Source organism: Erinaceus europaeus, chromosome 2 (genome assembly GCF_950295315.1).
Source record: "Erinaceus europaeus chromosome 2, mEriEur2.1, whole genome shotgun sequence".
Taxonomy (NCBI): domain Eukaryota; kingdom Metazoa; phylum Chordata; class Mammalia; order Eulipotyphla; family Erinaceidae; genus Erinaceus; species Erinaceus europaeus.
The window spans coordinates 203,592,713-203,619,941 of NC_080163.1; the positions used below are offsets into that span (position 1 = coordinate 203,592,713).

Below are 27,229 nucleotides of genomic sequence, written 5' to 3' on the forward strand. Positions count from 1 at the left end.
TTCCCTAGGGGGGAAGAGCTCTGGGGAAGCAGGGCGCCAGGACACATTGGTGGGGTTGTCTGTCCAGGGAAGTCTGGTCAGCATCATGCTGGCATCTGAAACCTGGTGGCTGAAAAGAGAGTTAGCATACAAAGCCAAACAAATTGTTGAACCATCATGGACCTAAAGGCTGGAATAGTACAGATGAAGTGTTGGGGGTTCCTTCATTTTGTAAATAGCTAGTAGGCATATTTTAGTTATATTCCAAAGGGCCTATAGCTATACTAGTGTTTTTGTTTTGTTTTTTTCCTGATCCTGAAATCTGATATGCAGGTGGATCCAAGTTATTGTCTGGGGAGATGATGTCATGGCTGGGAAAAGGACCAGAAAGCTGGAAGAGAGTAGCTCCCAAATATGGGAAAGGGTTTAAATATTGTTATAAATATTGTTGATTGTAAACCCCATTGATTTGATGTGATCTGGGGCCCATATTCAGCTTAGGAGCCTGTGTGACCTCTGCATCCCTGTAGATCTGAGCTCACATTCTGTGGTCATGAGTAGGAACATTCCAAGCTGCCCCAATATCAGGACCCATCTTCCTCAGGTGTAGCATAGAGTATATTGTCCGGCCTCCCTTCGGTGGATGGAACATTCTCTACCATTGTTGATCCAAGTTGAGGGCAAGATCCTATGGGGGCCAACAAAGGGGTCTATTTTGTTGTTCCTGATAGAGATGACCTGTAGCAATGGAGAGAGGGATCTATTCGAGTTCTAGGCCCATCAAGTCTGTTTGGGAATCTCAGGACTCCCCAATTAGGGTCCCAGCTCTCGGTCTGTTTCTTTTTTTTTTTAATATTTATTTATTCTCTTTTGTTGTCCTTATTGTTTTATTTTTGTAGTTATTATTATTGATGTCATTGTTGGGTAGGACAGAGAGAAATGGAGAGAGGAGGGGAAGACAGAGAGGGGGAGAGAAAGACAGACACCTGCAGACCTGCTTCGCTGCCTGTGAAGCGACTCCCCTGCAGGTGGGGAGCCGGGGGCTGGAACCGGGATCCTTATGCCGGTCCTTGCGCTTTGCACCACGTGCACTTAACCTGCTGCGCCACCGCCCGACTCCCTCTCTGTTCCTTTCTATCTCCCTCTTGCCTCTCACTTTCTTTCTGTCTCCAATAATAAATAAATAAAAATATTAAAAAATAAAATAGTTGTAAAAAAAAAAAAAAGACGCCTTCTCATAGCTGATTTTGATTTAGGGAACACAATGAACTTTATCTAAAGTGCTTCAGACAGCAGAGTCGTGGTTTTTGGTAAGCGGGTTGATATGTGGGCATGTGACTTGATGTCTGTCTGAGGGCGCTATGAGCTTGCCTTGGTGAGGCTGTGAGTCGGTACTATAAAAGGTAGCCAGCTCCATCAGGCTGAAATAATTTGCGATCAGATGCCGACACTCCAGTTAATATGAGTGCAGCCTAATGCCGTGCCATTAGCTCTCATTAGTCTTGACTGAGAGAGTAATTCAGCAGTGGGAGGGAAAGACACGTGCATTATTCAGGCCTCTGCTCTGCATGTCCTTTTCCAAACTTGGCTTTTTTTTTTTTCTCCCGTTCCAGGAATTCCTGTGAATCTTTCAGGGTTCAGCTCAGACATCATCTCTTCTGTGGAACTACCTCTCCTGCCACCTCTCCTTGCCCCCTCTCTCCTCCCGCCCTGTGCTCTGAGCCATGTGCTGTATGGTCGGTTGTTTATTGTTTTGTCATGAAGTGATCTGGTCACAAAGGTAACTGGGACTTAGCATTTTGAGGTTTCAACACAAATAAAGCTGCGTTCATCAACAGTGTCTTGGTCAAAGAGAAGAATGGTTCCCCCAAGGGAAAACAGGCAGGGAAAAGCCCATCGAAGAGCCTGGGTGGCTGGGGAAATAACCTCAGAGAGCACCAGCTTACGGGCCTGAGACCTCAGAGGTTACAGGTTCAATCCCCAGCACCATCTGATGCCAGAGCAGAGCAGTGGTCTGGTCTCTTTCTCTCTCTATCTCCTCTCTCTGTCATAATAAATAAATCCTTTTAAAGAAAGAAAATGGCTATGCAGTAACCTTTGTTCTCATTGCATTTTCATCTGTTTCTTTTACTTAAGCTCTATTTGCTGGGTGAAAGACCAGGGTCCCTCTGTGATGATTCGCACTGCTGGTGAGAATGTCAGTGGGTCCAACCCCTGTGGAGAGCAGTCTGGAGACCTCTCACAAGGTGTCTCTCTGTGTCCTTCTCTCTCTGCCTTCCCCTTCCCTCTCGATTTCGGGGTTTCTCTATCTAATACGTAAATAAAGATACATTTTTTTAAATAATAATTAAAAAGAAATCTATGGCTTTACATTCATACAACGATGTCTTTCTTATCGTCTTCCCAACACATGTCAGAATGAGCTGTGGATATCATGTCTTAAACCGGAAAGAAGGCTTCACAGAAGTTAAGCACAGAGACTGAGCCTGTAGAGGTCTTCACCTGGTCCACCCACCTGGGACTGGGCAGAGGTCCGGCTCTCGAGGAAAGAGATGGGGACACTCGTCTTTGCTCGTTTGACTTTCAGTTCCAAGGGTCCCCTTTTAATGTGTCCAGCATGGTTATGAATGTGACATGGGAGCTAGACAGCAGTTACGTTAATTTCCACTAATGGTGACATCCCCTGCCAGTCAAGCACTGGGGATCCTAGCTTTTCAAGCCGTGTCCCTGTCTGCCAGGCATGGTAGCAATAACCTTGGGGGCTGGGAGTATTCCCTGTGAGTTCAGTTAAAAACAGTGAATTATGGAGTCAGGCGGTATCGCAGCAGGTTAAGCGCAGGTGACGCAAAGCGCAAGGGCCGGTGTAAGGATCCCAGTTCGAGCCCCCTGGCTCCCCACCTGCAGGGGAGTGAAGCAGGTCTGCAAGTGTCTATCTTTCTCTCCCCTTCTATGTCTTCCACTCCTCTCTCCATTTCTCTATGTCCTATCCAACAATGAAGGACATCAACAATAACAATAATAACCACAGTAAGGCTACAACAATAAGGGCAACAGAAGGGGGGAAAATGGCCTCCAGGAGCAGTGGATTTATGGTGCAAGTACTGAGACCCAGCAATAACCCTGGAGGCAAAAAAAAAAAAGAAGAACAGAAGGGGAGACACAAAGCAGAACTTGGGCTGGGTTTGGTGTCTTAACACCAAAGCAAAGGACTCTGGGTAGGAGGGGGCTTACAGGTCCTGCTGCCTGATGGTGGAGGAGAACCTGGGCTGGGGGCAGAGTGTTTTGCAGAAAAACTGAGAAATTTTACACATGGACCAACAACCGCTATTTACTATCAACTGAAAACCATTAATCCCCCTGGTTAAAAAAAAAAAAAAAAAAGAACTGCTTTTATTTTCAATATTACTTTTAATGTATCCAAAGGAAAAGAAAAAAGAGAATGAAATCTATTACCTACTACCACATTTGCAAAGTGGTATGAGTCTAAGCAGAATCATCCATGAGCTTCAAATTTTATAGACATTTATTTCTTTCTACACAGAATTACTATTATTATTATTATTATTGGTCAAGATTTCACAGCACACAATGGCTGACATTTACAGTTCTTTGTACTTGGTTCTCCATTGCTCTGCTCTGGCCCCCCCCCCCACCACCCTTAGGAGACATCCTTCCAGCCTTCTTAGTCTCCCCAGCCGGGGTGAGGGTTGGCTCCCCTCTTCTAACACAGGATCTGAACTCACTGTGGCTCAGTGAGGGGTGAGGATGCTATAGCCCTCATACCTGGTGGACTGATTCACCTGACACTCGTTTTTCTGATGAGATTCTGCATCTAACAAAAAAGAAATCCAGTACTGGAGCTGCCCGGAGATGGAATTTCATTATTCATGTTGTGCCTCTGAGCTCTGAAACGAAGCTGCGTGTGTGTGTGTGTGTGTGTGTGTGTGTGTGTGTGTGTGTGTGTGTGTGTGTTGCCAGGGGGAGGCAAGTTCTGTCCTCTCTCTCTCTCTCTCTTTCTCTCTCTCTCTAGATCAGGGAGGGACTTGTGGATGTGGCTTCTGGGTCACAAATGTCACTGCCTGAAAGCTGGGAAGCGACTAATAAGCCACATACAGAACTTGCTGGGGGTGGTGGAGAATGCCATGGTAGATTGGATTTTTGGGTAATCACCTTTGCTTGGTATTTTATCACGCATAGAGGGAGTTTGCAGACACATCCAGAGGCAGAGTAGTGAAGACAAAATATGTTTTCCTCTCCTTCAGTGGATTGACCTGATAGTTTGAATAATAATGTCCTTGTGGTGGCACACACAGTACCATTCACAAGGACCCACGTTCAAAGATCCAGGTTCAAGCCCCCCGCTCCCTGTCTTCAGGGGGGAAGCTTCACAAGCAGTGAAGCAGGGCTGCTGGTGTCTCTGTCTCTCTCCCTCCCTATCTCCCCCCCTTCACCCCCAATTTCTCATCGTCCTATCCAATAAAATAAAAAAAATAGGGAAAAAAAGAGAAGGGAAAAAAGGGAAGAAATGGCCACCAGGAGCAGTGGATTCCTAGTGGTAGCAATAACCCTCAAGCAAAATAACAATAATGATAATAATAACAATTCCCTGTCATTCTCCCTTTCCCCATGATTTTTTTGTTTCTGTGCATGTAAAATTAAAAAAATAAGGACCAGAGAGCTCTCTTGGTATCTCCAGTGCTAAGACAGTGAACCTTTCCTTGACCCCCCCTTTTTAAAAATTTTTAAAAATTTTTTTTAATAATTTTTCCCCTTTTGCTACCCTTGTTGTGGTTATTGATGTCATTGTTGTTGGATAGGACAAAGAGAAATGGAGAGAGGATGGGGAAGACAGAGAAAGGGAGAGAAAGACAGACACCTGCAGACCTGCTTCACCGCCTGTGAAGCGACTCCCCTGCAGGTGGGGAGCCGGGGGCTCGAACCGGGATCCTTAAGCAGGTCCTTGCACTTTGTGCCACGGGTGCTTAACCCGCTGCGCCACCGCCCGACACCCTAAAAATATTTTTTATTTATTTCTGGATAGAGACAGAGAAAAACTGAGAGGGGAAGAGAAGAAACAGAGAGGGGAAGAGACAGACACCTGCAGCCCTGCTTCACCACTCATGAACTGAAGGAGCTTTCCCCCTGCAGCTGGAGACCAGGGCCTTGAACCTATGTCCTCGTGCACTGTGATGTGAGCACTGAGCCAGGTGCACCCCTGCCTGGCCCCTTCCTTGACCCTGTTTCATGGTGATGTTGAGCATCCGTAATTTGCAGTACCCATGACAGAACACAGCGCAGTGATGGGAGTTCCTGCCCCAGTTGGACCTAGATCACACACACGGCTTTCTGGGGCTGGTGAGGGCTCGTGGCCCCTGGAATAGCCAAGCCCACTGCAGCGCTCAGCTTCCTATTCAATTCTTTGATTTGTAACATGCGTGGAAGTCAGCACATATGTGCACGCACGAGCGTGTGTGTGTGTGTGTGTGTGTGTGTGTATGTACAGGGAAAGAAGGTCTCTGAGTTTTGGAATTAACTCAATGGAAGTTGTGTGTGTGTGTGTGTGTGTGTGTGTGTGTATCATGAGGAGAAATTCAGCCACACACTGGGGTTGCCTAGGCTCTTCTCATTTTGTCAGGATTCAGTTACTCGTGTCTGCCTTGGCGTCCACAGCAGGGAAGAGGATGGGAAGCCTAGCATCCCAGCAGTACCAGACCCAGGTTTCTCGCTCGCTGTAGGAAATGGCGATATTTCACCGGGGCAGCCCGTGTCTTCGATGGTGGAGAGGGGGTGCTTAGCCCAGTCTGCTAGGCCTCAGGCAGCCGGCCCCCAGAGCCTTCCCTCTGCGCCCAGGGGTGCCGGCTAGGCGGTGGGGCCAGGGCCTGCTGGGCTTAGGAATACCCGTCCACATCCACAGAGGTGTAGGGGGAGCTGAGGAAGCTGGAGGTGGTGGAGGCAGACTTGGAGTCTCTGTGGGAGCAGCTGCCAGCCGGCTCCTTGGGGGCGGCTCTCTGGCTGTGGCCGGCCGAGGCCTCATCTGGCTCCCGGGCCTGCAGCGCCCGGCTCGTGGACTCCAGCCTGGTCACCGTGTACAGGCTGCTCTGCCGGGTGGCCTGGAGCCTGGCCGTGCTCTGAAGCTCCAGCTCGTCGTAGCTGGACAGGTGCACGAAGGGGCACCAGCGAAATGCTCGCTTGAAGCCAGCTCGGAATCTGCAGGAAGCAGGTCGGGGAACAGGAGTTAGCCCGCAAGGTTTTTTAACTGAAGGCTCGGGGAACAGGAGTTAGCCTGCAAGGTTTTTTAACTGAAGGCCCAGAGAACAGGGGAACAGGAGTTAGCCCGTAAGGTTTTTCAACTGATCCATTTTATTTTATGGAGCCAGAGAGAAGTGGAGACAGAGGAGAGGGAGAGGGAGAGGGAGAGGGAAAGGGAGAGGGAGAGGGAGAGGGAGAGGGAGAGGGAGAGGGAGAGGGAGAGGGAGAGGGAGGGGAGAGGCAGAGGCAGAGGGAGAAGTAGAGGGAGGGGGAGAGGGAGAGGGAGAGGGAGAGGGAGAGGGAGAGGGAGAGGGAGAGGGAGAGGGAGAGGGAGAGGGAGAGGGAGGGGAGAGAGAGAAGAACAGAGACACCTGCAGCACTGACTCCCAGCTCATGAAGCTCCCGGCTTGCAGGTAGGGATTAAGAACTTGCACATGGGTCCTCGAGCGTGGGGAGGAGTGGCCTACAGGTCGCACCACCACCTGAGCCCTGTATCTAGATTCATACTTAATTTTCTACGGATTTTACTGATGAATAAGAAAGGAGGGAGGAGAGAGAGAGGGAAACAGCTACACTCTGGTACCTGTAGTGTCTGGGATGGGACTTGGAACCCTGTGCTTAAGGGGCCAACACTCTATCCACTGCACCACCTCCCAGCCCCTGAGTGTTTTTATTTATTTTGTGTGTCTGGTTTATCTTTTATTGACTGAGCATTGGTTTATAATATAAGGCTTTTAAGAATGCCTTTTAACCTCTGTGTGTTTCTGTGTTTAGCTCACTGCCTCCCTCGGCAAAATCCCTGTGTCAGCACGCCACACTAAACCTTCCTTGTTTCCGCTGCCCAGTCTTTTATTTTATTTTATTTTATTTTATTATTTTATTTTATCTTATCTTATTTTTCCCACCAGGGATATCTCTGGGGCTCCGTGCTGGCACTTCAAACCCAACACTCCTGACAGAGCCCTGCTCAGCTCTGGCTGATGGTGGTGCAGGGAATTGAATCTGGGACCTTGGAGTCTCAGGCATGAAAGTCTCTTTGCATAAATAACCATTATGCTATCTACCCTCACCCCCTTTTGTTTTTTTTTTATTTCTATTTTTATAGGAGAGAGAGAAATTGAGAGGGAGGGGGAGATAGCCCTGCTTCACCATTCATTAAGTCTCCCCCTTGTGGGTGGGGAGTGGGGGCTTGAACCCTGGTCCTTATGCATACTAATATGTGCACTCAGCCTGGTGCAGTGTTCCCTGCCCCCCTATGGTATTTCAATTTTCAAAGATTATGGAGGAATCATTGCTTTATAGCATTGTACAGTCACACCAAAACACTGTCAGAAGCCAAACACCAGGAGTCGGGCGGTAGCACAGCAGGTTAAGCACAAGGACCGGCGTAAAGATCCCAGTTCAAGCCCCCGGCTCCCCACCTGCAGGGGAGTCGCTTTACAAGCAGTGAAGCAGGTCTGCAGGTGTCTGTCTTTCTCTCCCCTCTCTGTCTTCCCCTCCTCTCTCCATTTCTCTCTGTCCTATCCAACAACGATGACATCAATAACAACAACAATAATAACTACCACAGTAAAACAACAAGGGCAACAAAAGGGAAAAAAAAAATAAATATTTTTTTTTTTAATTTTGGTCCATACTCCCAGTGGGGGAGAAATGTTAGGGGAAGATGACCAGAGGGCTCTGAACTCCAACTCCATCAGGACCCAGAGAGAGAAGAGGAAAAGAATGAAGGATTTTATAAATAAAAATTTTTTTTTAAAAATGAAGGACAGTTAGAAATAATAGATGATAATAACAGAAATAATAAATAATCACAGTCAGTAATAGGTGTAACTGTGACTTAGAAAGGAAGAGAAGACAGGACCATGGGGGGGGGGGGAATGGGCAAATGTCTATAAAATAGAGAGAGAGAAATAATAGTGAGTCCACATCTGTGACTTTGGGAAAAGCACTGCAGTTTCAGTGGGACAGGGAGATGTTTCCTGAGGCAGTGGGATGGGGCAGAGGGGAGTGAACCACGTGCTCCTACCTGCGAGTGAGTGGTGGGTTACCTGTCTTCTGCATCTTAAAAGGGCACCGAGAGGCTGGACCCACAGTACCGGCTCCCGGAGAAGCCGGGGTGAGTAACGTGAAGCGTGTGCCTTGGCTTCCTCACCTCTTGTTCAGACAGCAGTAGATGATGGGGTTGTACATGGTGGAGCTCATTGCCAGCCAGAAGCTTCCCAGGTAGATCTGCTGGATGTATTTCCAGCGATTGAGCTGCTGGTAGACGGCCGTTAGGATGAAGTAGACGTGATAGGGCAGCCAGCAGACAGCAAAGGTCACCACCACAACGATCATCATCTTCACCACCTGCCGAGAAGGGAAGAGAAGGGCAGACAGAAATCATTCAAGCTCATAGTTCCAGACGTAAAAGAGACTTCCTACCTTCTCTCCAGACGAAGATCCCTATTCTCACCTGCTCTCTTCCTGCTTTGTGGTTCATCTGTTAAACACTTTGTCCTGCTTTCTATCTGACCGACTTCCAGCCACCAAGTTGCAGACACTATTATGATTCCCACCCTGACTTCCCTGGGCAGACGCCCTCACCCATGTGTCCTGGAGCCTCCCCTCCCCAGAGCCCTGCCCCACTAGGGACAGACAGACACAGGCTGGGGGTGTGGATCCACCTGCCAACACCCATGTCCAGCGGAGAAGCAATGACAGAAGCCAGAACTCCCACATTCTGCTCCCCAGAAAGAATTTGGGTCCAGGCTCCCAGAGGGGGAGAAATGTCAGGGGAAGATGACCAGAGGGCTCTGAACTCCACAAATCCATCAGGACCCGGAGAGAGAAGAAGGAAAACAGGAAAGGACATTAGGAAGTAGTAACAGGTGCAGGTGTGACTTAGCAAGGAAGAGAAGGCAGGACCATAAGAAAAAAGGGGGGCAAATATCTATAAATTAGACAGATAGTTACAGAAACAAGAGTCAACCCATATCTATGACCTTGACAGAGCTGCAGTTCCCAATAGAGGAGGTGAGGACATAGAACTTTAGGGGAAGGAAAGGTGGGAAATTATACCTGCTATCTCACAATTTTGTAAATAAACATTAAATCACTAACAAAAGGTAAATAAGAGTGACACCAAGGTCCCAGGTCCAATCCTTCGCACCACAATGAACTAGAGTTGAGCAGTGCTCTGGCAAAATAAAATAAACTTTTTTTTTTTTTTTAAGAAACTCATCTACTGCCAAAGTAGAATCAGAAAGAACTGATGTGAAAAGTTCATGAGACATCTCAGAATTGTGCAGGTCCATTATTTCTCCACTGGACGTGTCCTATGACTAAAGTCATGAGACAGACTTCCAGAAATAGACAGAGTCCAGGCTGGGTCAGGGTGACGGCCAGCACAGCCTCCCCGGGGGGCCCATTCATGGATCAGCCAGGTAACTGGGACTGAGCCTGTCCACTGGCCATCGGAGCGGAAAACCCGGGTCAGCGGCTCCCAGGAAGCCACCTCTGCCCCGGCACGTCACCCCGCTGATTTTCCAGTGCTCTGGAAATGGCCCTTCTGCTTCTGAAAGAGCTGTATTTCAGTGTCTGCATTGGCGCTGTCCCAGATCTTGCTCGTGTGTTGATGGAAAGGGCGAGAGAGCCACCTTTGACTATCATCCCCTTCATTTGCGAACGTGGTTGGCTTTCTGTGGTACTTGCAGAAGATTTTGCTTCTGTGATGACTAAGTGAGTGGTTTAAACTCATTTTATTTTTTTATTTTTTGCCTCCAGGATTCTTGCTGGAGCTCGGTGCCTACACTACGAATCCACTGCTCTTGGAAGTCATTTTTCCCATTTTTGTTTGCCCTTGTTGTAGTTATTGTTGTTGTTATTGTTGTTCGTGTTGGATGGGACAGAGAGAAATGGAGAGAGGAGAGGAAGACAGAGAGAGGGGAGAGAAAGACAGACACCTGCAGACCTGCTTTACCGCCTGGGAAGCAACCCCCGCCCCCGCAAGTGGGGAGCCAGGGGCTCGAACCAGGATCCTTACACCAGTCCTTGCACTTCACACCATGTGCGCTTAACCCTCTGTGCTACTGCCTGCCCCCCCCCCCCAGACTCACTTTATTTTCTTTTTAATTTTTTTTTTTTTTTGGCTGGCACTTGAGCTTCACACATGAGCAGTTCCACCAAACAAAGAGTGATTTTTTAAAAAAAATGAACTTCTTTAAAATTAGGAGAGAGAGAGAATGACAGATTCAGAAAGAGTGGAAAGGCATCACAGCCCCACTGCAGTATCCAGGGAGCCTCCCCTGTTGCCTTGGTATTCCCATGTGGTGCTAGGGCTTAAATCTATTATCTTACACATGGTGTTCTCCTAGGGGAGCTCTTTCAGTTCTTAAAACTCCGCTTTTTAAAATTTTTTCTTTATTTTTATAAGTGACTTAGGTAAGTGAAAATCATTAATTTTTCAGTGACATGAAATTAAAAATATCTGTATAGTTTTTCATTATGGTAGTGAGAAAATTACAGGTGAAGATATTATGTTTGATTTATTGAAGGAATATGTATTTTGAGCTTTCTGTTTAAGACTAGAACTTGGCAAACTTGGAAATAAGCAATTTTTCCACTCAATGAAAGAGTAAAAAAAATGTAGGTATATTGACAGTATTTTTTTTTTCATAAGCTATGTAAGTTTTGATTCAGCAATAGGAATATCAGAATATACTTTAGGTAAATTAGCAAATCTATAATAATAGGTATAGTAATAGGGACATGTTGTGGCTATTATTACTACTACTACTATTACTATTGTTTGGGGGGGTAATTTTATTTTGTTAGTGATTTAATAATGATCAACAAGACTGTGGGATAAGAGAAGTAAGGTACAATTCCATATAATTCCTACCACCAGAATTCCGTATCCCATATCCTTCACTGGAAGCTTCCTTATACTTTATCCCTCTGGGAGCATGGACCCAGATTCTTTATGGGGAGCAGAAGGTGGGAGTTCTGGCTTCTGTCATTGCTTCTCCGCTGGACATGGGTGTTGGCAGGTGGATCCACACCCCCAGCCTGTGTCTGTCTGTCCCTAGTGGGGCAGGGCTCTGGGCAGGTGAACTGCCCACAAAATATCTTAGTAAATTTGGGCAGGGGTAGATAGCACAATGGTTATGCAAAGAGTATCGCATGCCTGAGGCTCCAAAGACCCAAGTTCAATCCTCCACACCACCAGAAACCAGAGTTAAGCAATGCTCTGGTAAAAAAAAAAAAAAAAATACTTGAATTAAAATGAAAATTACTTGCCAGCCTGCTGCACAGTTCTTACCAACCACAGCCAGGCACTGTGCCAGTGTGTTAGTGCAGACATCTCCATGTCTAAGGGAGATACCCCCGGCCTTGCTGATTGCATGTTGCACCAACTGACTTCCAGAGAAACTGTCTTTGGAAAAGTAATGTTTTTTGTTTGTTTGTTTGTTTGTTTGTTTGTTTTTGCCTCTAGGGTTATTGCCAGGGTTCGGTGTCTGCACCACGAATCCACTGCTCCTAGAGACCATTTTTTCCCCTCTTGTTGCCCTTATTGTTTTATCATTGTTGTGGTTACTATTATTATTGTTGTTGTTGCTGTTGCTGGATAGGGCAAAGAGAAATGGAGAGAGGAGGGGAGACAGGCACCTGCAGACCTGCCTCATCACTTGTGAAGCGACTCCCCTGCAGGTGGGGAGCCAAGGGCTCAAACCAGGATCCTTATGCCGGTCCTTGCACTTTTTTAAAAGATCTTATTTACTAATGAGAAAGATAGGAGGAGAGAGAAAGAACCAGACATGACTCTGTTACATGTGCTGCCGGGGATTGAACTCGGAACCTCATGCTTGAGAATCCAGTGCTTTATCCTCTGCACCACCTCCCGGACCATGAAAAGTAATGTTTTTTTTTGTTTGTTTGTTTGTTTTTAATTTTTTTAATATTTATTTTATTTATTTATTCCCTTTTGTTGCCCTTGTTGTAGTTTTTTTGTTGCCTTATTGTTGTAGTTATTATTGTTGTTGTCATTGTTGGATAGGACAGAGAGAAGTGGAGAGAGGAGGGGAAGACAGAGAGGAGGAGAGAAAGACAGACACCTGCAGACCTGCTTCACCGCCTGTGAAGCGACTCCCCTGCAGGTGGGGAGCCAGGGTTCGAACCGGGATCCTTATGCCGGTCCTTGTGCTTTGCGCCACCTGCGCTTAACCCGCTGCGCTACAGCCCGACTCCCGAAAAGTAATGTTTTAAATGCTTTGCTGGTACTGGGTATAATCTCAAAATTGCCTGCTGGCCGTGGATATAACTGTCCCCTAGAGCAATCCTATATCCTTCCATGCATTCAGCCTGTGAAAGCCACTAATGTCAACCAATGATACCAGCAAATAAATCACTGGCGCTACTGATGGTTAAACCAACAGAAAAACAAGCGCAGGGCTGGGTGGTTAAGAGCGCACATTACCATGCCCAAGGATGCAGGTTCAAGCCCCTGGCCCCCACCTGCAGGGGGGGAAAGCTTCACGAGTCGTGAATCAGGGCTGCAGGTGTCTCTATGTCTCTCTCCCTCTCTATCACCCCCTTCCCTCTCAATTTCTCTGTCTCTATGCAATAATTAATCAGTCAATCAATAAAATAACTGCAGGGCCAGGTGGTGGCACACCTGCTTGAGTGCACAAGTTACAGTGCACAAGGAACAGGGTTCAAGCCCCCAGTCCCCACCTGCAGGGAGGGAAGATTTGTGAGTGGTGTGGCAGGGCTGTAGATGTCTCTCTGTCTCTCTCCTTCTTCATTTCTTCCCTCCCTCTCGATTTTTGGCTGTCTCTATCCAATAATAAATAAAGATAAATTTAAAAAGAAAGAAAGAAGGAAGGAAGGAAAGAATGAGAGAAAGAGAGAGAGGAAGGCAGGCAGGCAGGCAAATGCAAGATGGCTTTATCTTATTTACTAACTCAGAGAAGGCAGGGATACTACAAAGGTTAGGAACAACCTCTAGAGCCAGGCTTTGTGGGTTCAAATCCTGAGCCCAGTCAGCAGGTAGACTAAGTGAGACTGTTCCTTCTCTAAGTGGAAAATAAGAGCAGTGCCCCCTCCCCTCGGCCCCCCCGGGAATGAGAACTCAGTTGGCAGGTCTGTCTGCAGCCTCACACCTAGCAGTCCACAGAGCAGGCATTGTGCTTTTTATTAGCCATCCTAATTAGGTTTATTTTTGTCTCTCGCAAATAGATGAAAGTAAGTGCAGATTGGAGTGGCATGTTTATGAGTTGCAGGACCCAGACACTTGAACGTAGACGTTATCCTGATTAACCCTCATCAGAACCCTTCAAGGGGCTGGCAGACGTCTCACCCCAGAGAGCACTGCTGTCAGAAAGTTCTGGATTTCAGCCCCAAAGCATCATGGATGGACCAGGGAGACTCCATAGAGAAAGAGAAGTGCTATGGTGTTTGCTCTCTCTCTCTCCCTCTCTCTCTTTTTCTCTCTCTCTCCTTCTCCCTCTCCGCTCTCCCCTCTCTCCCCTCGCCTTTCTTCTCCTTCATGAAGAGAAGCAGGGAGAGATAGACAGAGAGAGATGTCATTTGGCGGTCGTCCTGGTTAAGCACACACATTACAGTGCATAAGGACCCAGGTTCAAGCCCCTGGCCCCCACCTGCAGGGGGGAAGCTTCACAAGCTGCGAAGCAGGATGGCAGGTGTCCCTCTGTCTCTCTTCCTCTCTCACTTCTTCTCCCCTCTCAGTATCTCTCTCTATCCAACAATAAGTTAACTAAAATATGAGAGAGAGAGAGAGAGAGAGAGAGAGAGAGGAGACTCATCAGAGTCCTAGGTTCATTCCCCAGTGCCACAGTAATTTTTTTTTCAAGATGATAAATTGTGTCTTTAGCACCTCCACAGTAGACACTTGAGTTGTTCTGTGGCGTTTTGTTTGTTTGTTTTTGTTGTTGGTTTTCCCCAGAGCACTGCTCAGCTCTAACTTATGGTGGTGCAGGGGGTTGAACCTAGGACTTTGGAGCCTCAGGCAGGAGAGCCTCTTTGCAGAACCATTCTGCTGTCTATCCCTGCCCGAACTTTTAAGTTTTAATTTGTTTATTTTTTTTCTTGAAGCAGCACTGCATCGTCCTGACTGGTAACGCTGCAGTGTTTCAGGTATGTGTGATTGAAGACCAACATGTGTACTTTCTCTATTCATTCCTACTGAAAGTCCAACTCTATCCTAGGAGCGACTTTAACTGACTGACCTCTGATAGGTTAACTGTTATTTATTTGACATAACTCTTCTCATTACTTTCAATATCTGTCTAGCCGCCATTTGTTCTAACAGACGAGCTTAATAATCGCACTCAGTTTAAAAGGTTAGCTCTGCTTTGCGTCCAGCTCCTGTGTGAGTTCATTACTTTAGCCCGTCTCCTTCCCGCTGGGCTACTCACTGAGCCGCTAGCATTCACGTTCTAGATGGTTATTGTAAGAAGTCAGCAGACTCATACATATCTGTCAGAGTATCTTTGGTCACTGCCACGATTCTTAAGATCATCCAGAAGCAAAGATCGTCCCTTTTAACTTTTCTTCACCTAAATTGCCGAGAAAGGAGCCACCTTCGTGTCTAAGAATACTGTACAGGAGGGGTGCCCAGCCAACCTACTCTGTCTTCAAAATGACAGAGATCAAATGGTGCGGATATAGTTTTAGCTGTAGAAAAAAGCCTAACTCCTGGAAACACCACAAAGATTCTGAGAAAATAACTTGTCCTTGTATGGGGACACTTAGGAAACCAGGATAACACTGACAAGATTGGGCAGATAAAAAAGAAACTGAAGCGTTAATTTTATGTATTTTACCAGAGCGGCTCAGGCATAAAATTGGGGGCACCTTCTAGACCTCATTTCTTTGAGCTGCGTTTGATTTTAGACAAATTTAGACATTTTGATTTAAGACACAGGGTTCATGGTGGATGGGCAGTGGCACACGGGGTTAAGCGCACAGAGTATAAGGAACAAGGACCAAGGACTGACCGGCTACAGGATCCCGGTTCAAGCCCTGCTTCACAGGCGGTGAAGCAGATCTGCAGGTGTCTCTCTTTCTCTGCCCCTCTCTGTCTTCTGCAGGTGTCTCTCTTTCTCTGCCCCTCTCTGTCTTCCTCTCCTCTCTCAGTTTGTTAATGTTCTAACAACAACATCATCAACACCAATAACAATAACAGCAGCACAACAACAATGGGAGAAAAAAAACTGTAAAACATTAATCCGCCAGTAAAGGGGGTGGGGGAGATGGTCTCCAGTAACAGTGGATTCCTTGAGCAGGCACTAAGACCCAGCAATAACCCTGGAGACAAAAAGAAAAAAAAAAAAAAGACACAGGGTTCATGAATTCTGAGTCCCAGTCATATCTATCATTTTTTTAAACTACAAATGTACAGACGCCCTCACCCATGTGTCCTGGAGCCTCCCCTCCCCAGAGCCCTGCCCCACTAGGGACAGACAGACACAGGCTGGGGGTGTGGATCCACCTGCCAATGCCCATGTCCAGCAGAGAAGCAATGACAGAAGCCACAGCTCCCACCTTCTGCTCCCCATAAAGAATTTGGGTCCATATTCCCAGAGGGATAAGGAACAGGGAAGCTTCCAATGGAGGGGAGGGGACAGGGAACTCTGGTGGTGGGAATTGTATGAAATTGAATCACTCTTATCCCACAGTCTTTTCAATCATTAAATCACTAATAAAAATTCTAAAAAAAAAAAAAAAACTGTAACTGTATTTTATTTTATTTCTTTATTGGGGGATTAATGGTTTACAGTCAACAGTAAAATACAGTTGTTTGTACATGTGTAACATTTCTCAGTTTCCCACACAACAATTCAGCCCCCACTAGGTCCTCCTCTGCCATCATGTTCCAGGCCCTGAACCCTCCCTCCCCCCCCCCACCCCAGAGTCTTTGACTTTGGTGCAGGACACCGACTCCAGTCCAGGTTCTGCTTAGTGTTTTCCCTTCTGATCTTGTTTCTCAACTTCTGTCTGTGAGTGAGATCATCCCATCTTCATCCTTCTGTTTCTGGCTGATCTCACTTCACAGGATTCCTTCAAGGTCCATTCAAGATGGCCTGAAAATGGTGAAATCACCATTTTTAATAGCTGAGTAGTATTCCATTGTGTATACAGACCACAACTTGCTCAGCCACTCATCTATTGTTGGACACCTGGGTTGCTTCCAGGTTTTGGCTATTACACATTGTGCTGCTAAGAACATATGTGCACACAGATCTTTTTGGATGGGTGTGTGGGGTTCCTTAGGATCTATCCCCAGGAGAGGAATTGCAGGGTCATAGGGCAGGTCCACTTCTAGCCTTCTGAGAGTTCTCCAGACTGTTCTCCACAGGGGTTGGACCCACTGACATTCCCAGCAGCAGTGCAGGAGGGTTCCTCTGACCCCACACGCTCTCCAGTATTTGTTGCTGTTACCTTTTTTGATGTCTGACATTGTCACAGAGGTAAAATGGTATCTCTTTGTTGTCTTTATTTGCATTTCTCTGACAATCAGAGACTTGGAACATTATTTCATGTTTGTTGGCCTTCTGCATCTCTTCTTTGGTGACCATTTTGTTCATATCCTCTCCCTCTTCTGCATAGGGTCATTTTGTTTGTTTGTTTTTTGTTGCTGCTGCTGCTGAGTTTGGTAAGCTCTTTATATATTTTGGTTATTAGCCTCTTGTCTGATGTATGGTCTCCCATTCAGTGAGGAATCTCTTTGTATGGGTGGTGGTTTATTTTGCTGTGCAGAAGCTTTTTAATTTGATGTCGTCCCATCGGTTTATTTTTGTTTTAATCTTCTTTGTAATTGGATTTGTATCATTGAAGATGCCTTTAAAATTTAGATGGAAAAGAGGTCTGCCAATATTTTCCTCTAAGGATTTAATAGTTTCTGGTCTAGCATCTAAGTCCTTGATCCACTTGCAATTTAATTTTTGTGTCTGGTGAAATATGGTGGTTCAGTTTCATTCTTCTGCATATTTCAACCCAACTTTTCCAACATCATTTTTTGAAGAGACTCTCCTTTCATCATTTAAGAGTCTGGGCACCTTTGTCAAAAGTTAGATATTCATAGGTGTGGGGACTTACGTCTGAACTCTCAATTCTATTCCACTGGTCAGTGTGTCTATTCATGTTCCAGTACCAAGCAGTTTTGATGACAACGGCCCTATAATGCAATTTGAGATCTGGGAGTGTGATGCCTCCAGTTCTGTTCTTTCTTCTCAAGATTGTTTTGGCAATTCTATGAATTTTCTGATTTCAGATAAACATGTGTAGCTTTTGTTCTATTCTGTTAAAAAAAATGGGTGGGATCTTGATGGGGATAGCATTAAGTTTGTATATGGCTCTGAGTAGTATTTCATTTTGATGATATTAAATTTTCCAACCTATGAGCATGAAATATCTTTCTACTTCTTTGTGTCTTTTTCCAATTCCTTGAATAGATACTCATAATTTTCAGTAGATAAGTCTTCCACTTCTTTTGTATAACTCGATTTTAAATCAGTTTGTGAGTTGAAAACACTTAAAATCTGACTTGTTATGCCAGAATTTGATATAGTAAAGCCGTATGATGGTTCCCAATGTTGTGAAATAGCAGTGTGAATTTAGATGGATAATCGTAATAATCACCTCCACACATGGTATTTTCGCCTGGTCCTTCACCGGCAGCCCACGCCTGTCAGAGTACCAATAAGGAGAAGAAAGCAGAGACAGACCTGCCTCATTTTCTAAACACTAAATGGCTCACACTGGACTCTGAGTGTTCACCCAGAATGATGTTAGAGAAACATTCTCTCTTGAACATTTATAAAATTATTAGCACTTTAGTTTGCAATTTGAATATTACAGCAGCAGGCTTAACCATATTCATTTCCTTAAGGAGAACTTTAGCTGGTCCTCACCAAGAAAATAGAGAATTAACCTTAGCTTAGGGTTTGGGGAGCTGGTGTGATATTAACTGACATTTTACATTCTGCTAGTGTGTGAAGATGTTCTTTTTTAAATTTTTTTTATTATCTTTATTTGCTTATTAAATAGAGACTGTCAGAAACTGAGAGGAAAGGGGAGAGACAGAGAGACATTTGCAACACTGCTTCACCACTTGCAAAGCTTTCCCCCTGCAGGTGGGGACCAGGGGCTCGAACCTGGGTCCTTGTGCACAAGATGTTTCTCCTCTTAAACTCTGAGGTTAGCCACTTTGTTGCATTCAAGAGCCATTAATATTTTAGTAAACAGATTGAAGTAGACACAGAGTGGATAGGTTTCCAGAGATGGCAACAGGCACAAATGGTCTCTTGGAGCTGAGTATGATTCCAAATAATAGATTTTTAAATACTGATTTTTTTTTCCAGGCTCAATAGTCTAATGATTTAAGAGTATCCACATGTTTCTTCATGCTAATATCCAGTCCTTTCACCTGGCTCAAGATAGACCTGTTGTTGTTGTTTCCCAGCAATGTAAATCCCTAGGCAGGACCTAGTTTCAGATTAGTTCAAGTTCTGGATGTTAGAATCTAGAGAATTTGGGATCCACAGTAGATTTCCATGAACTGTCCTTCTAAGAATGTGACCTGCAACCCTTGAAATCTAGCATATTTTTTAAACAGAAAGGGAGAAAGAGAAATAGCCATGTTTCTCAGTAGTCACAATAACTCTTCTCTGTGATTTGACTAAGACTTCTTAAGTTGTTTATTGTTGTTCATGGGGGTTTGGGGCTTCAGAAATACCTGCTGGTCTTACAGGAGAAATGGCCGAGAGCTGTTTACAGACTGGCTTTTTCTCGATGGTCATGACAAATTTGCATTTTTTATTTTTACTAGTAAATTGCATTTCAGATCAGCAAAGACAGTGTTGTCAGTATTAATATTATCATGAGATAGCATATATTTATACAGAACAGTAATTTGTTTTTAATAACTGAATGACTGCATTCTTATAACCAAATACTCTCTTGATTCATATCTCTCTCTCTCTCTCTTTCTCTTGTCCAACTGGCAGTACCAGTCTTTAGTATTCTTTTTTTTTAATTTTTTTAGATCTTTTTAAATATTTATTTATTTATTTATTTATTGTTGCCCTTCTTGTTTTTATTGTTGTTGGGTAGGACAGAGAGAAATGGAGAGAGGAGGGGAAGACAGAGAGGGGGAGAGAAAGACAGACACCTGTAGACCTGCTTCACCGCCTGTGAAGCGACTCCCCTGCAGGTGGGGAGCCGGGGGCTCAAACCAGGTTCCTCATGCCGGTCCTTGTGCTTTGCACCACGTGCACTTAACCCGCTGCACTACCACCCGAATCCTCCAGTCTTTAGAATTCTTTAGGAGATAAATTCCATAGTCCATCAATTGCAAAGTGGTAGAATTTATGTTTGGTGTTTTTTTTAAAAAAACTTGATTAGTTATATTAAAACGCCCAAATTAAGAGAGGGGCCGGATATAATTGAATATTCAGAAAAAGTGAGTGTGACTTTTTTGATAATAAATAGTTGTGAGAGAAATTCGAGGGCATGGTGATTTATCATAAGAAGTTCACGGCAGGAATGCCCCCTTTGTATTTCTTCAATGACAGAGATGATTTACTGAATCTTTAAATGTCTGACTTTGCTTTTAAAATATTCTAGAGGAGTCATGCCATCAGTGTGAACTGATGTTTCACCTTTTCTGGAGGGATGCAATAAAGGAAACATTTGTGCCTTACAATCAATCTATGATCTATGATCAGTTAGACAAGGGGCAAAGGCATCAAATGTCCTCCTTGTGTTTGTTTTCTATGGTTTTCAGCTCAAACAACAACAAAAGAGTGAGGGGAGGGGAGTAGACAGCATAATGGTTAATGTAGAGACTTGCTCCTGAGGCTCCAAAGCCCAGGTTCAAAGCTCCCACCGCCCCCGAACACACACACACACACACACACACACACACACACACACACACACCCCACCACCACCACCACCATAAGCCAGACCTGAATGGTGTTCTGGTTTAAAAAACAAAAAAAAAAAAGAGTCCTGAGATTGATATTTCATCTCTTCCTAAAAAAAATACTACATGTATATGAAATAAGAACTACTACCGGGAGTCGGGCGGGAGCACAGTGGGTTAAGTGTACCTGGAGCAAAGCACAAGGACTCGCATAAGGATCCCGGTTCAAGCCCCCGGCTCCCCACCTGCAGGGGAGTCGCTTCACAGGCGGTGAAGCAGGTCTGCAGGTGTCTGTCTTTCTCTCCCCCTCTCTGTCTTCCCCTCGTCTCTCCATTTCTCTCTGTCCTATCCAACAACAGTGACATCAATAATAACTACAACAATAAAACAACAAGGGCAACAAAATGGAATAAATAAGAAAAAATAAAAATAATAAAAAAAGAACTACAACCAATGTTCATATTTTAATTTGCCAGATAAACAAGGGAAAATATGTTTAAAAGGTGCCCAGACCAATAAAAACATAAAATCCATGAAACTAAGTGGATAATACAAAGACCTACGTTATACTGTAATAGAATATCATGCTATATATTTAATGTGGTCATGCCAAAGACATAAAAAAAGATTCTTCCTAAATAATATCTAACAATACAAACCAAATGGTAGAAGCTAAAGGTTGAAATTACAGAGAAGGAAGAGAAATTCTTCTTATAAAAGGAATGTGTTATGGAGAAGTTCCTGGTTTAGAGGGTTTTTTTTTTTTATTTATGCTAGTAGTACTTTTATTTATGCTAGTAGTACTAGTTTGGCTTTTGTGCACTAAAATTTTAAGGGAAGATTTTTTTGAGGGAGAAAAAATGAACTTAAACATATATATATGTATATATACTTTTTATTTATTCCCTTTTGTTTATTTATTCCTTGTTGTTTTATTGTTGTAGTTGTTATTGATGTCGTCGTTGTTGGATAGGACAGAGAGAAATGGAGAGAGGAGGGGAAGACAGAGGGGGAGAGAAAGACAGACACCTGCAGATCTGCTTCACCAACTATGAAGCAACTCCCCTGCAGGTGGAGAGCTGGGGGCTCGAACCGGGATCCATATGCCAGTCCTTGCGCTTAACCCACTATGCTACCGCCCTACTCCCTTAAACATATATTATAGGCTAAAATGAGTAAATTGATATGGAAAAAAGTCCTACTTATTTTTGTTTTCACATACTAGAGAATGTGTTCAAGTGCAAACCAAGCTTAAGTCTTCACCACCACTATTTTTCAAGGAGAAGGAAAAAGCTTCTCGGTGTTAAAAAGAAATCAATTTTCCTAACTGACTTTTTAAAAACCCCATCAATCATTGTTAAGTGTTTACAGTCAAGTGGTTATAAAGTGCTGACTTGTTTTTGTAAGGAAAAGTCCAAGTAGCTTGCCATCATCATGCCGAAGTAAAGTCATTGATGGAATAAGCACGTATTGATAAGACTCATCTGACCCACTCGTCCTCGGAAAACCTCTCATAGTCACCTCAAGTCAACCGATGAAGGAAGGGTGACATGGGAAACTTCCTTGTAATTCCACTGATGGATCAGGAGCCTGACTCAGAGTCTCAGAATAGTAACCAGAAAAATAAATAAATAACAGCAATCCTATTAAAATGCCAATAAATAATTATTAGTTCTTTATGTAAATTTTTATTATTTATTATTTGTTATCTTTATTAATATTTTTATTGGGAGTCAGGCAGTAGAACAACGGGTTAAGTGTATGTGGCGCAAAGCACAAGGACCCGCACAAAGATCTGGGTTCGAGCCCCCGGCTCCCCACCTGCAGGGGGGTCGCTTCATGGGCGGTGAAGCAGGTCTGCAGGTGTCTGTCTTTCTCTCCCCCTCTTTGTCTTCCCCTCCTCTCTCCATTTCTCTCTGTCCTATCTAACAACAATAACAACAATAACAATGATAATAACCACAACAATGATAAAACAACCAGGGCAACAAAAGGGGGCAGTGGCCTCCAGGAGCAGTGGATTCATGGTGCAGGCACCCAGCAATAACTCTGGAGGCAAAAAATATTATTATCTTTATTTATTGATTGGATAGAGACAGTCAGAAACTGAGATGGAAAGAGGTAATAGAGAGGGAGAAAAACAGTGGTCTGGGAGGTGGCACAGTGGATAAAGCACTGGACTCTCAAGCATGAGGTCCTGAGTTCAATCCCCGGCAGCACATGTACCAGAGTGATGTCTGGTTCTTTTTCTCTCTCCTATCTTTCTCATGAATAAATAAATAAAATCTTTAAGAGAGAGGGAGGGGGACACCTGCAGCCCTGCTTCACCACTCTCAAAGCTTTACCCTTATAGGTGGGGACTGGGGGCTCGAACCCGGGTCCTTGCACATTGTAACAGGTAAGCCACCACCGGGCCCAGAGAGTTCCTTTCTTAATATCAATAGTTAAGAAATAGGCTTTTCCATGTCAGCCAGCAAGTGGTAAAAGAGGAAAATTGTAACTCCATCCTTAATCAGATGGAGTTAGTGCTTTGCAGGAGGGCTGGGGAGGCACGGAAACAATGGTGGTGGTCCAGGAGGTGGCGCAGTGGATAAAGCACTGGCTTCTCAAGCATGAGGTCCTGAGTTCAATCCCCGGCAGCACATGTATCAGAGTGATGTCCGGTTCTTTCTCTCTCCTATCTTTCTCATTCATAAATAAATAAAATCTTAACAAAAAGTGATGGCACTTTCCAAGAGTGATAGCACTCCCAACATAAAGGAGTGAGGGCTTGGGGGGGGGGGAGTTGACAGAGGACATCTCAGACATTCTGCTCCATCAAGGACAAGGACAACTAGAACTGCAGACTCAGCATCAACTGGGACTCGGCAGCATATAGGAAACAAAGAAGCAAAACTCCATGGAAACAGAATTGTCTTACAGTCCTGCAAATCCTTGGCATTCAGCCCAAGGACATGGAAAGGCTCACTTGAAAGACTCTGTTCCGACCTGACTAGGGAAAGACAGAGACAGGCTGGGGGTGTGGATCCACCTGCCAACACCCAAGTCCAGCGGAGAAGCAATGACAGAAGCCACAACTCCCACCTTCTGCTCCCCATAAAGAATTTGGGTCCAGACTCCCAGGGGGATAAAGAACAGGGAAGCTTCCAATGGAGGGTATGGGAAAGGGAACTCTGGTGGTGGGAACTGTGTGGGATTGTACCCCTGTGATCTTACAATCTTATTCATCATTATTAAACCACTAATAAAAAAACAAATATATAATCATACACCATAATATGTGCATATTTATAATAAACTAACACTAGCACATGGAAAGAAAAAAGAGTATCTTCTTGCACATTCTAACTGATGAATACATGTTAGCGATCATCAATATTTTGGTAATTATTGTATTTTCAAAGGAATCAATAAAATGCATGAGTTAAATGGGAGAAGATCTTTACATGTCACACATTAGACAAGAGTTTAATAACCAACATATATAAAGAGCTTGCCAAACTCAACAACAAGACCACAAATAACCCCATCCAAAAATGGGGGGAGGACATGGACAGAATATTCATCACAGAAGAGATCCAAAAGGCCGAGAAACACATAAAAAAATGCTCCAAGTCTCTGAGTGTCAGAGAAATGCAAATAAAGACAACAAGGAGATATCACTTCACTCCTGCACTCCTGTGAGAATGTCATACATCAGAAAAGGTAACAGTAACAAATGCTGGAGAGGGTGTGGGGTCAAAGGACCCTCCTGCATTGCTGGTGGGAATGTCAATTGGTCCAACCTCTGTGGAGAGCAGTCTGGAGAACTCTCAGAAGGCTAGAAATGGACTTACCCTATTGCCCTGCAATTCCTCTCCTGGGGATAGATCCTAAGGAACCCAACACATCCATCCAAAAAGATCTGTGTACACATATGTTCATAGCAGCACAATTTGTAATAGCCAAAACCTGGAAGCAACCCAGGTGTCCAACAACAGATGAGTGGCTAAGCAAGTTGTGGTCTAGATACACAGTGGAATACTACTCGGCTGTAAAAAATGGTGACTGCACTGTTTTCAGCTGATCTTGGATGGACCTTGAAAAAAATCATGTTGAGTGAAATAAATCAGAAACAGAAGGATGAATATGGGATGACCTCACTCTCAGGCAGAAGTTGAAAAACAAGATTGGAAAAAAAACAAAAAAACAAACAAGTAGAACCTGAACTGGAATTGGCGTATTGCACCAAAGTAAAAGACTCTGGGGTGGGTGGGTGGGGAGAATACAGATCCAAGAAGGATTCGGAGGACCCAGTGGGGGTTGTACTGTTATATGGGAAACTGGGGAATGTTATGCATGTACAAACGATTGTACTTACTGTTGAATGTAAAACATTAATTCCCCAATAAAAAATTAAAAAATAAAAAATAAAAAGAATTAAATAAAATAAGTGGGTAGAGGAGGACTTAGGCATGGGGCAGTGAGAGCGTTTTGCATAAAACTTGAGACATTTTACACATGGACTAACCAGTGTAAACCATGAATCCATAGTAGAGGGGAGGGGAGGGGAGGGGAGGGGAGGGGAGGGGAGGAGAGGAGAGGAGAGGAGAGGAGAGGAGAGGAGAGGAGAGGAGAGGAGAGGAGAGGAGAGGAGAGGAGAGGAGAGGAGAGGAGAGGAGAGGAGAGGAGAGGAGAATAGGACAGGACAGGACAGAGCAGGACAGAATAGAACAGTAGCCAGGTGGTGGCGCCCCTGGTTAAGCACACACTACAGTGAGAAAGGACCTGTGTTCCAGCCCCTGCTCCCCACCTGCAGGGGGAAAGCTTCATGAGTGGTGAAGCAGGGCTGCAGGGGTCTCTGTGTCTCTCTCTCTCTCTCTCTATGTCCCCCTCCCCTCTCAATTTCTCTCTGTCTCAATCCAATAATAAATAAATAAAGGATTCTAGTGGGGCAGGAGAGAGGAGGGCAGGGGAGGATAGGATAGGATAGGATAGGATAGGATAGGATAGGATAGGATAGGATAGGATAGGATAGGATAGGATAGGATAGGATAGGATAGGATAGGATAGGATAGGATAGGATAGGATAGGATAGGATAGGATAGGATAGGATAGGGAGTCTGGCGGTAGCACAGCAGATTAAGCACCCATAGTGCAAAGCACAAGGACCGACATAAGGATCCCCGTTCAAGCCCCGGCTCCCCACCTGCAGGGGAATCGCTCCACAAGTGGTGAAGCAGGTCTGCAGGTGTCTGTCTTTCTCTCCTCCCTGTCTTCCCCACCTCTCTCCATTTCTCTCTGTCCTATCCAACAATTATATCAATAACAACAACAATAATAACTACAACAAGGGCAACAAAAGGGAATAAATAAATATTTTTTTAAAAATGAAAGAATAGAATAGAATAGAATAGAATAGAATAGAATAGAATAGAATAGAATAGAATAGAATAGAATAGAATAGAATAATAGTAAATTTTAACGACTACTAAAATGAGAGAAGTCAGGCCTCAGACAGTCACTGTCCAATGCCACCAATGGGTTCTGCGGCGTCTCCAGGTCACCCAGAGCCTGGGCACCCCCACCCCACGCATGGAGGGCAGTACCTTTCTCTTGGCCTTCAGCTGCTCATGGTACTTGTTGCAAGTGTCTCCCGGGATCTCTCCTCCCCAGAGCGTGATGCCCACGATGGTGTAGGTGATGCCCATGACCAGCAAGGGGAAGAGGTAGACCAGGATGATGACGACAATGTGATAGCTGCCAGGAGGAGGAACACACACGGGCTGAGGACCAGGGCTCTCCTGCCGCCTCTGGCCTCAAGGCAGAGCCTGAGAGCTCAGGACCCTTCCCCCCTTCCCCACACCCTCACTGCACTGGTCCTGCAGACTGCAAGGCCGGGGCTACCGGCTGACTGACAATGTTAAGTTCTCAGACGAAATCCAACCTGAACCGCAGTGCCCACCCTACAAACATGTGCCCCTCCCGGGCTGAGAAGCTCATGGTCAAGGTCTTCACCTGGTAGAAGCTTCTTGTCATTGTCAGAGGAGCAGAGGGCACAGGGTCACAGAGCTCATGGGGCAAGGCAGATGCCATAAGAAGCTCTAGCAGCGCAAAGCGCAAGGACCGGTGTAAGGATTCCGGGTTCGAGCCCCCGGCTCCCCACCTGCAGGAGAGTCGCTTTACAGGCAGTGAAGCAGGTGGTCTGCAGGTGTCTGTCTTTCTCTCCCCCTCTCTGTCTTCCCCTCCTCTCTCCATGTCTCTCTATTCTGTCCAACGACGATGACATCAATAACAGCTACAACAATTAAAAAAAGAAGAAGAAGAAGCTCTAGTATTGGCGCTCCACTTCCCCAGAGCCCTGCCCCACTAGGGAAAGAGAGAGACAGGCTGGGAGTGTGGATCCACCTGCCAACACCCAGGTTCAGCGGGGAAGCAATGACAGAAGCCAGACCTTCCACCTTCTGCATCCCACAATGACCCTGGGTCCATGCTCCCAGAGGGATAAAGAATAGGAAAGCTGTCAGGGGAGGGGATGGGATACGGAGTTCTGGTGGTGGGAATTGTGTGGAGTTGTACCCCTCTTATCCTACGGTTTTGTTACTGTCTCCCTTTTTAAATAAATAAATAGAAGCTCTAGTGCTTAGTTCCTCTCTCTCTTTCTGCTTCTTTTTCTTTCTCCTCTTCCTCTTTCTCTATTTTTCTCTGCTTTCTCTCTTTTTCTCTCTTCCTCTTCTTTTTTTTTATTTTTCTCTGCTTTCTCTCTCTTTCCTTCTTTCTCATTTTGCTTTTTCTCTTTTTATCTTCCCTTTCCTTTCCTCTCTTTTTCTTTTATCTCTGTCTCTTTCTCTGCTCCTTCTCTTTTTCTTTTTCTCTTCTCTCTCTCTCTCTCTCCACATACACATATATATGAGTGAAAAAAGTGTTGCAAAACATTAAACTGCACATGGGCAAAGCCCTAGATCCTCAGAAAGAAAGAAAGAAAGAAAGAAAGAAAGAAAGAAAGAAAGAAAGAAAGAAAGAAAAGAGAAAAAATAGCGAGAGAGGACAAAGTACACTCAACACGTAAGTTCTCTTCTTTGGGACGTT

General features: G+C 44.9%; 1 protein-coding gene across 1 annotated transcript in view; it reads right to left on the reverse strand.

The window, feature by feature from the left end:
• Window positions 1–8,379: 8,379 nt before the first annotated feature.
• The window catches only part of TACR3 (tachykinin receptor 3), a 41,327-nt gene continuing 22,477 nt past the window's right edge, over window positions 8,380–27,229 (reverse strand). Inside the window, exons 3-4 of the mRNA XM_060186328.1 lie at window positions 25,750–25,900; window positions 8,380–8,580 (exon numbers count right to left, since the gene is read on the reverse strand). Of these exons, the coding sequence (XP_060042311.1) occupies window positions 8,380–8,580; window positions 25,750–25,900 (352 nt within the window). The remainder of the gene's footprint in view (window positions 8,581–25,749; window positions 25,901–27,229) is intronic.